Source organism: Oryx dammah, unplaced genomic scaffold, assembly GCF_014754425.2.
Source record: "Oryx dammah isolate SB20612 unplaced genomic scaffold, SCBI_Odam_1.1 HiC_scaffold_28, whole genome shotgun sequence".
In the NCBI taxonomy this organism is placed as follows: Eukaryota; Metazoa; Chordata; class Mammalia; order Artiodactyla; family Bovidae; genus Oryx; species Oryx dammah.
The window spans coordinates 6,744,782-6,757,926 of record NW_024070212.1 but is presented as its reverse complement, the minus strand read 5'-3'; the positions used below and the strand labels follow the sequence as shown (position 1 = coordinate 6,757,926).

General features: G+C 38.2%; 1 protein-coding gene across 6 annotated transcripts in view; it reads left to right on the top strand.

Annotated features, from left to right (window-relative positions):
- UAP1 (UDP-N-acetylglucosamine pyrophosphorylase 1) overlaps nucleotides 1-12,896 on the top strand; it is a 32,327-nt gene extending 19,431 nt beyond the window's left edge. For 3 of the 6 annotated variants that reach the window (XM_040230003.1, XM_040230005.1, XM_040230004.1), the window contains exons 6-11: nucleotides 4,359-4,552; nucleotides 5,666-5,806; nucleotides 6,457-6,645; nucleotides 7,737-7,787; nucleotides 11,274-11,340; nucleotides 12,354-12,896. In XM_040230003.1, coding sequence (XP_040085937.1) covers nucleotides 4,359-4,552; nucleotides 5,666-5,806; nucleotides 6,457-6,645; nucleotides 7,737-7,787; nucleotides 11,274-11,340; nucleotides 12,354-12,446 — 735 coding nt within the window. In that variant the 3' untranslated portion in view covers nucleotides 12,447-12,896. The remainder of the gene's footprint in view (nucleotides 1-4,358; nucleotides 4,553-5,665; nucleotides 5,807-6,456; nucleotides 6,646-7,736; nucleotides 7,788-11,273; nucleotides 11,341-12,353) is intronic. The other 3 variants (XM_040230007.1, XM_040230008.1, XM_040230006.1) reach the window with 2 other exon arrangements.
- Nucleotides 12,897-13,145: the final 249 nt, after the last annotated feature.

The following is a 13,145-nucleotide window of genomic DNA, read 5'->3' as shown; positions in this document are numbered from 1 at the left end:
GGAGAAGGAAATGGCAACCCACTCCAGTATTAACATGAAGGGGGAACCTTCATGTTAATATGTATACCTATGGCTGATTCATGTTGAGGTTTGACAGAAAACAGCAAAATTCTGTAAAGCAATTATCCTTCAATAAAAAAATACACAAAAGAGAGAAAAAAAGAAGTGTTGCCATAAGAGATGTATCTTTGTTTGGAGATTTTCTGTTATAAAGATGCCATTTCAAAAAGCAAAAGCCATGTATAGGTTTCTGACAAAAGCAAATTAAGTTACATATAAATTTTAAATATTTGAATTTAAAAAGAAGTGCTGCCCTGTTGGTGGGAATGTAAATTGATACAGCCACTATGGAAGACGGTATGGAGATTTCTTAAAAAACTAGGAATAAAACCACCATATGACCCAGCGATCCCATTCCTAGGCATATACCCTGAGGAAACCAAAATTGAAAAAAGACACATGTATCCCATTGTTCATTGCAGCACTATTTACAATAGCTAGAACATGGAAGCAACCTAGATGTCCATTGACAGATAAATGGATAAAGAAATTGTGGTACATATACACAGTGGAGTATTACTCAGCCATAAAAAGGAACACCTTTGAGTCAGTTTTACTGAGATGGATGAACCTAGAACTTATTACGCAGAGTGAAGTAGGTCACAAAGAGAAAGATAAATATCGTATTCTAACACATATATACGGAATTTAGAAAAATGGTACTGAAGAATTTACTTACAGGGCAGCAGTGGAGAAACAGACACAGAGAATAGACTTATGGACATGGGGAGGGGGAGGAGAGGGTGAGATGTATGGGAAGAGTAACATGGAAACTTACATTACCATATGTAAAATAGACAGCCAACGGGAATTTGCTGTATGGCTCAGGAAACTCAGACAGGGGCTCTGTATCAACCTAGAGGGGTGGGATGGGGCAGGAGATGGGAGGGAGGTTCAAAAGGGAGGGGATATATGTATACCTATGGCTGATTCATGTTGTTTGACAGAAAACAGCAAAATTCTGTAAAGCAATTATCCTTCAATAAAAAATAAATAAAAGAGAGAAAAAAGAAGTGCTGCCATAAGAGATGCATCTCTGTTTGGAGATTTTCTGTTATAAAGATGCCATTTCAAAATTAATCTACAAATCAATGCAAAGTCATAGAAGCTAAAGTCTTAAATTTACCAGTATAAGTTTTGAGAGATTGAGCTGAGAGGCCTAATAAGACTCCTCCTGACTCCGAAAATAAAGGGCTTAGTTCAGTGATTGAAGATCTCTGTCCCTTTCAGTACTCTATGAGTATCTGTGCCCTACTGTAAATAGCTATTGAACTGTAATAGTGCATTGGATTGTACTCGCTGAGGTTTGCTCCACCTCGGAAGATTCTAGGTTTGGCTTTCAGTCCTCCTGCCTGGTCTGGGGTGGGGCTCAGCTCTGAGTGGTTTCAGGGAGCTCTCCACTTTGGAGAGAAGGGGGAAGATCAGAAACTGTACTCAGCTGTGCCTGGCCAGGGGCGCCCGCTGGTGACCAACAGCAGCCCACATGTGGTTCCTTCAGAACCGCTCTCCCCTCCCCTAACAGAAAGAGGTTAACTTTTAAGCTACTCAGCTTTGAAAAGCAAAGCAAAACTGTATTTCTGACTTTGTTCCACTTGGTGTCACTCTTCTTTCTAAGATAGAAGCTTAAAATTTTACTGCGCTGAGCTTCAACATTTGCGTGCTCAGTTGCTCAGGCGTGTCTGACTCTTTGTGACCCCATGGTCTGTAGCCTGCCAGTCTCCTCTGTCCATGGAATTTTCCGGGCAAGAGTACTGGAGTGGGTTGCCATTTCCTCCTCTGACTCAGCTTCAGAATCAATTTAAATTCTAAATGATTAGAGAATGCTGAACCTGGGAGGGACCTCAGAGATAATATGGTCAACCCCTTTGATCTAGAAATGAGTTCCAGTACTAAATAAGTTCCAGGCTCTAGGTCCATCATCACATTAGCAGAGGCAGAATTAGAAATGTTTCCCAACTCTTAGCTTTAGTATTATATCACTTTAGTAAATCAATTCTTTAATTAGGTTTTTGCTGGCAGCTCAAAAACCTTTGAATTGGTCTGCTAACTTTTTTGAGTATTCTAATCATACAGGGATGTAAGTATAACCATTCACTCTTTACTGCCAGTGGGTCCTCTAGGACAAATCCGTTCTCAGTCTTCCTGCTTGTTCTGTGTCTAGTATATAATCTAGTGGTGTCTCAGTGAATGAATAAATAAATAGTCAGATGCAGCTGAAATATTAAGAGATTGGTATATGTTAAAAAAATTTAGAGACGTTAGAAACCATTTATTTAATCTGTCTTCCCACCCTTTTAATTTAAAAAATCATAGATGTTAAAATATACTTTAAACAACACCTAAATTAGGGAGTGATTCATAGAGGGTAGTAGAATTCTTTGCAGAGAATTCTTTTTAGTTCTTATTTAACAGTCTCTTGCCTTGGGGAATGAAGTATTTTTAATGAAGTGAGAGCCTTGAGAAAAGACTTGGTGGAGTGGTTTACAAAAGTCCACAGCTGAGAGAGTAGGAATAATTGTTAATTAAAGATAATTTTGTAAAACACTTATAGTAACTTTGAGGTTAAAGTTATTATTTTGAGCCCAGCTTTTCAGGATTTAACTTGTAGGAAATCAAGAGACCTCTTAATTCTATGCTGCATATCTTTTCTGTAGAATATAAACTGACTTCCAACTTCATGTACTTTACAAATGCTTTCTGTTGTAATCTAGACTTTTACAGTATTTGGAGGTTCATGGTGTTATAAAAGCAAACCTTTCACTGGCAGATTAACACTTGGAAAGTAAAGTCTGAATATGCTTATTTTTATTTTCCATGGGTGATCAGGAGTAGGGTTATGTAGAAGTGATTGGAAAACTAACCTCATATGTGTGTGTGTTTTAATGTGGATAGGAGGAATCTGTCCTGGATGCCCTGTCTACTGAGTTACCCACTGTATAGAATGTGGAGTGAGAGGTGGTGATGGCTTGATAGACTGGAATTAGAAATGGGCTCATGATTGGTTTAAATCCTTTTGCTGTATGTTTCTCTCAGTTTTATCCAGTTCGGTGGTAGAAGGATCCTTTTCATTGAATACTGTGCTCCTTTCAGGGTGGCAAACAGTGAAACTGCACAGCAGGCCTGCATATGCAGTAGCCCAGCCTCACTGAGCTACACTCAGGGCCTGTATCTCTAATTGCAGTGTAAACGAAGCACTCAATAGTGACTTCAGTTGTCTGCAGGGGACTGACTGGCTGTATTTATTTTATGAAATCAGTTGCTGAAGAAAAGCTTTAATTTCGTTGGAATAATTTCATGTATACTTTGGATAGACTTTTCTAGTTGGGGACAGTTTTTCAAAATATTCTGGAGTATACTGAATTGTTAATAGAACAAGGCAAAACAAATATTTTCAAATCTTTTAATTGTTTGATTCTTCTGCTGGATATTCATCTTGTCTGAGGCTTGAGTTTTCTATTAGTGCATTACATAGGGTTCCTTTATAATTGTATTCTAAACACTTAATTTAGGTCAGTGATACGTAAATAGCATGGTGGGGTATTGGAATCACCTGTGAGTTTTTTTTTTTAAAAATTACATACTCTTATGTTTTCCATCTGATTTTGACTAAACACTTTTCTCTCAGCTCCCTCACCATCCTAGAGCCTTTGCTAGATTATCAAATCACTGGTTTTCAGACTTTAAAAAAGCATAGACTCTCTTACTTCAAATAAAACTAAACCTGCAAGACATAAATGTGAGTGGACTTTTCTGGTTCAAGTTGGAGTGGGAACCCTGTGACCTGCCTGCTCTAACCCTGCTACCATCTAGCCAAGTGCCTGAAAAATAAGGAATTTGCTATATTCATGAATGAAAATGAAAGCAACACCATTTTCAAATGAAATAATGACTTGTGCAATATAAAATGAGAGGCAAAATGCCTTACTTCTTTTGTCTTGTGAATCTCAGATAGATTTTGTTTCATTTATTCTCAAAGTAGTTGAGTCTGACTGAGGATCAATTCAATAGTGAAAATATATTAGATGGGGGGATGTAGTTATTCACAGTCCAGTGTGATTTCTTCTGGGCCCTATGTGTGTGATGGAATTTCTACTCTGCAGTTTAGTTAGTTGATAAATAGGAGGGAGATAATTTACCTCTTTCTGAAAAGTAGTCTATCAAATGTAAAGATAGATGATTATCTAAAGATTTCTCTTGATTTTTTACCTTAAAGTAAGCAGATCTTGGAAAAAGACAAATCTCCAGCATAGCACCTGATCAGGTTTCTTTCTCTACTGTTTTCTTCCTTTGGTGGGTAGGTGGTGGAGAAAACAAACCCTACAGAGCCAGTTGGAGTGGTTTGCAGAGTGGATGGAGTGTACCAGGTGGTGGAATATAGTGAGATTTCTCTGGCAACAGCTCAGAAGCGAAGCTCAGATGGACGACTGCTGTTCAACGCTGGGAACATTGCCAACCATTTCTTCACTGTGCCATTTCTGAGAGATGTTGTCAAGTATGGGCAAGATGGGGGCTTTCAAAACCTTTATTTATTGTTAATCAGAAGCTAAGTCACCTGAGAAGTAGGAAGAAACTTCAGATCCATAATTCATCTTCCTTCCTGAGGATCTCCTTTATCAGATAGAAGTTTACTTGACACTGTGGTTGTTTTTAGTAAGCTATATCACCAGGTGCAAATTTGTAGCAGCCCTGAGATACCCACTGTATAGAATGTGAAGTGTATTAACCGGAGTCCAAAGCGCTTCGCCCTTTTCTTCTCCTTCCCTCTAACTGTGCTCAGTTCTGGTGAAGTAACAAGTAAGAAAGGCAACACCCCCCCTCTCTACCACAACTGGAAACCTCAAAAGATACACATATCTGCCCTACATCTATGGAATCAGAATTTCTGAAGGTCGATGTAGACATCTGTATTTTTTAAAAAGCTGCCCTCGCAATTTAACTGGTTCTTTGACTAGCATTTAGGAACTAGTAGATTGGAAAGTAAAGGAAAAAGAGCTTGAGACCAAGCATGGAAATCAGCATAGTGGTGTCACCTAGTAATAAAGAGTTGTTTTATCCTACCAGATTTTTAAATGAAGGACATTCTCAATATCTGATTCTTCACTTGATTGCTTTTTGGACATTCAAGATGATTGCCTACTGTTTAAAAAGTTACTAAGCTTTACCTTACAATTTCAGCTCCAGTCCACAATATTTCCTGCTGTGCTTTTTGTAGCTGTGTTACTAATTCACCCATAGTAACTATAAATACTCATCTTTTCATCTAACACTTCACAGGATCCCAATTGGGAAAATTGGGGCTGAGAGTGGAACATTTTAATATAAGATATGGAAATTATGGGAGAGATGTTGTTACGAGAGATGTGTGTGTGTGTGTATTTTTTTTTAATTGTAGAGATCATCGTTTGATTTTTTAAAAAAATGAATAGGGAAATCTGTTTATTTAATATTTAAATATGAACTGAAATTTAATGAATGCCCTTCCCTTTGAAAGTCTTAGTACTTATTGATGCACCAGCTCCTGAGTGTGATTATCAGATTCTCTGGCATTTTAAATTTGGAAAGTGATTGTCTTTTTTTTTTTTTTTTCTTTTTTTTTCCTCCATAGTATTTATGAACCTCAGTTGCAGCACCATGTGGCTCAAAAGAAGATTCCATTTGTGGATTCCCAGGGACAGTTAATTAAGCCAGACAAACCAAATGGAATAAAGATGGAAAAATTTGTCTTTGATATCTTCCAGTTTGCAAAGTATGTTTCGAATAGCATCAGTAAAATTAAGTATGTCTTGAGATGTTGGTTTTTGCTCTTCTAGGCAGGACACTGTTTCAGAAAACAGTTGACGGCAGGTATGACAGGCATGGTGTTTTGACTGTGAGTATGTAGTTTAGATTCATCATTATTCTCTAGTATGAAACCACCAATGGAAGAATATGGTTTGAGTTGCCTGTGAGTGCTTTTTAAAATTTTTCAATTATTATCTGGCTCTCCTGAAAAATCTCTCTTACTTTGGCTGAGAGACAAAAAAAGGTTGAGATAGAGAATCGGCCTATTTTGTGGTTAGGAGGCCTTTACTGGCCTATGAGTAAATGTTTCAGTGAGATTGTTTTTAACTTATATTGCTCTTTGTTCTCTTGATTAAAGATCACATTAACTTGAGTTGAGATTTGTGTTATATATATATTGTTGGGGAAGGAAATAATTTCTCATTTTGTGTGGAGAAGATAATTCCAAATTTATTTCATCCAAGGATGAACATTATTTCTTTCAGCATTCATTTGAAATTGCATTGAGAGAGACTGTAATTGAAGACCAAAGGCTTAGCTACGTGGAGAAAAGTCAGAAGCTGTGTATGCAGTTTTACTTCATAATAAAGCAGTGCTTGTATGGTTTCACTCTAGGAAGTTTGTGGTATATGAAGTATTACGGGAAGATGAGTTTTCCCCGCTAAAGAACGCAGACAGTCAGAATGGGAAGGACAACCCTACTACTGCAAGGCACGCTTTGCTGTCCCTCCATCATTGCTGGGTCCTCAATGCAGGGGGCCACTTCATAGATGAAAACGGCTCTCGCCTCCCAGCAATTCCCCGGTAGGTTGATATCTTTGCTTCTTTGTGTGGCTGCCTCCTGTGCTTGTCCTCTTATCTCTGATGTATTCCTAGAACTTTTAAAAGAGCTAAGTATTGTTGTGGCAGTTCATGATGTGAAGTAATGAAGGCTTGGCCCCTTTACATAGAGAGCGGTAGCTTTGCTTCCCCTGAAAGAGGAACCTTCTAAAGCTTTTGTTTTTTTGGATGCCCCTCTACTATATCAGTGAAATGACTCCTACTGAAGAACGGTCAGAAGGTAGTTCTTTTGCTATGCTGCAGGATTAAAGACCATCAGCAGCCACTCTGCCACAGGGAAAGAGGATTGATTATTGCTGCCCATATATCTGTGGCCTCAAGTGTTATCTACGAACCCCCCACCCCAAAAGACCCGGCACCCACAGGCTGCCTCTGAGACATACGGATTCTTCAGTTCTCCTTGTGGCACTTTCAGATCGCAGAAGGAGGTGCCAGGAAGAGATGTGCACACTACTTACAGTCACTGATACTCAAACTATTGAAATGTTTAGGATTTTAGAAGTTTAAAAAAAAAAGATCCTTGGAGCTATTCAAATATGAGATAAAGTGCTTTTCAGCTGTCTTATATTTTATGATAAAACCTCCCTTGATACTTAGAATTCCCCCTTTCTAAATCATTTGATGTTTCTATACTTTTGTCAAAAACGTTTTGCCATAAAATTTATAATTCTTAAGGGATAAAAAGACTATGCACAAAGTGCTAGAATGGCTTGTTAAATGTTCAAACATTGGGTATTAGAGCTGGGGTTATAACTGTTTTTATTAAGAGGGAGCAGTGGTAGGCTGTCTCAGTCCAAGGCCACTTTCAGGCTCTGTCTTGTCAACAAGCTAGCTCTGTGGCATGTCAGATGGTCCTCACGCTTCATCTTTCACCATTGATGTTTTTTTGTTGTTGTTGTGGGGTTTTGTTTGTTTTTCCCCCTCAGATCTCCTTTGCCAAGTTTATAATTTACTGTGAATACATGCCTTTCAGTCAAGTATATTTTGCAGTTCCACTTCATTTTTATTGTTTGGTTTGTTTCCATTCCCATTAATGCTTATTTATTCCTACATAGCCGTGCTACACATGGACAGTCAGAGGCCATCACAGCTGATGTCAATCACAAGTAAATATACCAGCCTGCCTGCAGTGCATGGTGGTGGGGCTGTGCTTCCCTCCATACTAACTGGCGTTGTAGTTTAGTGCTCTCTGCCTTTTGGTGGTCTGGGGGTGAAGGGTTGAAGCTGTGGTGGGGTTATTGCCTACTTGGTGGCAGGTCTCTGTCTGGATGGCACTAACTCAGAATCTCAGTGCATGCTGGAAAGGGGAGCATGCTTTTCTAAAGACTCTTATCATAGGTATTTGGGCCTGTACTGACAAGTTTACAAGTGAAAGATAAAATCTAGAGCAGGTCACAGGCCAAGAAGAACAAATGTGAGTCCGAGTACCCTTTTTAGTGTAAGCGTCAGCTGGATAAAAATGATATTCTATGGATGTCTTACTGAATTAGATATCTGCTCTCAGTACAAAGGCTAACTGCTCCTGACATACTGGATGGCTCTTAATGTGGAAAAACTGTTCTTTTAATTTAGTTTCATAGTAACCGCTCCATTTTTGGTATCTTAACGGTTTTGTCTTAACGGTTGATAATTTTTAGCTAGCAGTAGCATATATCCTCTCTTATTTGGGTTAAGTTAGAAAAAGCCATTATCTTTATAGCCAAAGAGACAGCTTGATATTCTTATTACACTTTGAAAGTTATTGGGTTTAGTTTGAGTTTAAAATTTTTAGGATAATTTAGGACATGTGTACAGAGCCAAGGATGGCATTTATCTCAGAAATAGATTAGCAGGGATGTCCGTTTCATTGGTGTGTTTTTTCCTGCCTGAGCCCCTCATCCTGACCCTACAGAGACAAGTCCCTGTGAGTATCAGGTGTTTCCGGGATGTGGCCCTGGACATAAGGAAGTAGACTCAAAGCTGGCTAGTTCTTAGAGCAGCCGTAGGTGACTGTTGCCCCTTGTGCCATGGCAGCTGGGACATAGAGCCTTTTGTCATTTTCTGTCCCATCCATCATTTTTACTATGTGGAAGCAAGCTGCTTTTACAATTTGACAAAATAAAGTTTTGATCCTGAATTTCCATTTCGTTGAAACACAGCTTTCCGTCTATTAAGTGAGATTGCTTCTTAAGTATACAACTGAAAACAACACGGAGCATCTCAGCTAAGATACAATGTGTTTTAAATGTCATTTAATTCTTGTTTGAGTTCTTTATTTCACACTCCCTCACCCTCATTTACCTCATTTGTAGTCATTTCTTGTATAGTTAAACTGAAATCAAACTTTGGCCCCAAATGAGATCATGGACTTAGAAATAGGTCTTCCTAAATTCGTAGCACTAAAGGATACCCTCAGAGAATAGAAAAAGATTATTTAAAAATGAGAGATGAAAGGGAGGTATTTTTTATAAAAGTGGAAAGAAGCAGCTTGGAGGTATTCTCAAAGAAGGGAAGGCTGGATGCTAAATTTTGACGAAATGACACTGTTTTTATTTTTTACCTTATACCTGCTCGGCAGTGTTAGCTACCAAAAGGAGGCTTGACTAAAGAATAGGGGACGACTAATTTGCCTATCCCCTGAGATTTTACATTTGGTAATGGTAGCTCCTATCTTTTCTCCTCTCTGGCACCCAGCTTGCTTAGTTTTGTGGGAGATATCTGTGGTATGGAAGGGAAGTTATATTGAAGTTGGTTACGTGTTCCTTGGTTTCAGAAACATCTTCAGTTAATTACTGGCACACCGCCTCCTTTAGGGGCTATATACATCTTATTAATGGAATGGGCCCTCATTTTCCCATCTGGTTTTATGTGACTCCAAGCTGTCCCCAGAGGGTCTGGACCAGACCTCTTGAGCTCTTTTGATAAAATCTGACACATATCTACATCTCAGGCTGTGGAGACAAGTGCTCCATTTCTTAACTCGTCTTTTACTTGAATTAGTCTCCCATCTGTCTACCCTCATAGGTCATTTGTTCATTCAGCCAACAAGCATTTGCAGGCCTGTACACAGACCTTCAGGTACTGAAATCCCAGGGGCTGAAGGAGCATGCATAAGAGAAATTAGTCATTTCTTAGACAGCCTCCTGGTAGATTCAAGATGCACATACGTTAAAATTAAGTAAATCATCAGACAGTGATGTTGTTTATGTGTTAAATGTGTGATATAAATAGTAATTACCCTAGGAAGCATGTGACTTATCACATGTCTAATAAATTTATTTGTTTTTATAAGTAAATGAATGAGAACAATCACTGTACAATGCAGTGGTCAAAGGAAAGTTGGGGCTTGAGTTAAGTCTTGGAGGGTGGGTATGATTTAGATAGTTAAAGGGACCATAGTTTAGAATGACTTGCAGTAATCTAAAGTGCCTGTATCTAGCCTGGTTTGACTGGGAAATAGCAGGCAAGTGAGTTGGAGTTAGGGTATAGAGTGCCTGGAAGGCTCACTGAATTGTTGTTTGGAGAAAGATTGGGTGTGGCTGACCTCAGAAGGTCTCTGATTTTATTAACCCCACCAAAGCCTCAGACTTACATATTTGGTGAAAGAAAGGAGAGCCAACGGTTTGAGGCTGCAAAATACTAGATTTTTTGTGTGCCCTGTATCTTACTGGCTAAATTCTCAAAATAGTGAAAAATCTCAAGGTTAGTGACTTTAAACATACTAAAAGCACTCTTAATTGACTTTTGTGTTATGTAATTTAGGAACTCAGTATTGCAAGGGATGTAAAGTTAAGAGTGTGATCTAGAGGAAGCAAGTGGTGACTTCAGCTTTGCTTTCACTAGGGTGCAGTGAAGGGACTTTGGTAAAAAAGTAACAGTGAAGCTCCTTGAAACATCGAATAAGTCAGCTCAGCTAATCTAGGAGATGTCGGCTGTACTGGGAGATAATCTAACTGACCTTCTAGTCCAATTAGAATTTTCTGCAGTGAAGGAAATGTTCTATATCTATGCTGTCCAGTTTGGTAGTTGCTACCTGTTCATGGCTACTGAGCCCTTGAAATGTGGTTATTATGAATGAGAGACTGAATTTTGAATTAATTTTTAAAATTTTAATTAATCCAAGTTTAAATAACAGTATGTGGCTAGTGGTCATTGCATTGGACAGGGTAGCTTTAGAATGCTGGTCAACATTAGCACCTAACATGCGAGGTTGTGAAAAAGATTAAAATGAATTTTGAAGGATTCAAATTGTCTAGCTGTGAGCCTGGAATGCAGTGTGTACTCAATAAACAGGCCTTTCTTTATGGAATTAAAATCTGGAAATGATAAAAAATAGTGTGTACATTAAGGGATAAGTATATCAAGGTTGGTGAAGTACTGTGAAGAGCTACTGGTGATTACTGGCACATATCCCAAGTAGTGACCTTTGAACCACGATGAGTTTGTATTAACTTACTCCTCAGGAAATTTAGTGATCATGAGGGTAGGAGCTACTCTAATTGTTTAGGAAAATTTTGTTACCTGCAGGCTGCTCAGAGGGAAGTTACTATCTGTACTTTCACTCTGGCAAGCAACATGGGAAGCAAAATCTTCATGTCTGATTTTTTTCTTAGCTTGAAGGATGCCAATGATGTCCCAATCCAGTGTGAAATCTCTCCTCTTATCTCCTATGCTGGAGAAGTAAGTCTGCTTTATTCTTTTCCCTATTCTTTTAAAAGTAGAATTGTGATACTGTTTTATGTTGAAGTAGAGTTGTCCTTGGGCTTCCATGGCAGCTCAGCTGATAAAGAATCCACCTACAATACAGGAGACCTGGGTTTGATCCCTGGGTTGGGAAGATCCCCTGGAGGAGGGCATGGCAACCCACTCCAGTATTCTTGCATGGGGAATGCCATGGACAGAGGAGCCTGGTGGGCTACAGTCCTTGGGGTCCCAAAGAGTTGGACATGACTAAGCAACTAAGCCCAGCACAGCACAGAGTTGTCCTTGGAGAATATACAGCATTTTCCAGTGGGCGTCCCCTGAGGAACTCATCCTGAGAATGAGAAACCTCTTGGAAAATTCCTGGTATGGCTTTGTATCAGTGCCTTAGTTGCCATGAACAGAATGTTTCATGTTTAGTTCATTTTACCTGTACATCGAAATGCAGTGGTCTTTTAAAAATAAGCCTTGCTTTTTACGTAAATCTTCTGGCTTTTTTCAGTGCAATATAATTAAAAAAAAATTTTTTTTTCAGTGGGTTTACTTTGTTCATATGCTTAGTACTTTCACTTTTAAGACCAAGGGGTGTAGGGGTCCTTTTATTCTAATATGTACAGGGTTTTGTTTTTGTTTCTGGAGATCCTTGTCAGCTTGCTTAGTTCTAGCATCAGAAACAGCCACCTTGCTTAGAATGTTAACTGTTGGGTGATGATTATAGGAAGAATGACTGTCATTTTATTAACTTTAAATATTATGTTATAATCAGAACACTTTTCCCTCTTTTTGTTGTTTTATGCTTCCATAAATAGGCCATTAAACCCAGTTTTAAAAGTAAACTAAATAGAGCTTTTTATTGACTTTTAAATTTCTGTATCTCAATCCAACTTTTAGCATTCATGCTTTACGTCATTATTACAGCCACTAAGTCCAGCACTGCATGACTTGTGTTGATCAGCGTTCTAACTATGTTTTTATTTCAACCCTTCTTTTAGGGACTAGAAAGTTATGTGGCAGATAAAGAATTTCACGCACCTTTAATCATTGATGAGAATGGAATCCATGAGCTGGTGAAGAATGGTATATGAGCCAGATACTAAATAAGTTCCACCACAATAAGAATAGCTTTTATTTTTGATAGACTGACTGTGAACCTACAGGACCTCTCCTGGAATACTCATGTTTGAATATACACAGGCTTTCATTTTGCTTGTTGAACTCTTGTAACTACTACATATTTCATAAGATCCAGATGACTGAACTTCAGAAAGCATTTTTATGATTCACAGCTGATTGAAGGTCTTATTTATATTTTTCAATTGTATTTTTTTTCCAAGCTAAGGAAAACATTGGCCATCTTGGAAATTTCATATAACTTAAGTATAGTCAGGGTGTTCAACATCACTTTACTTGGAGCTGGAAGCATTTGTTTTGAAGTTGTACATAGTAATAATATGTCATTGTACATGTTGAAAGGTTTCTATGGTACTAAAAGTTTGTTTTATTTTATCAAAAATTAAATTTTTTTAAGAAAATAATTGGACAGTAAAATAAACTTTTCTTCTTGTCTCAAGTGTCATTTGTACTGTGAAGATATTATTCCATTGGGAAAATATGAAACTTTGGAGAAACTTTGAGATAATACAAGAAAAACCAAATTAGTACTTCTGTGACTACAGTCTTCCAGCTTTTTATTGATTATCTAACTTTGGACTTTATCTTCCTATCACTTTACAATAGTAGCCCTCAGCCAAAGATGGCTTTGCCCTTCTCCAGGACATATTTGG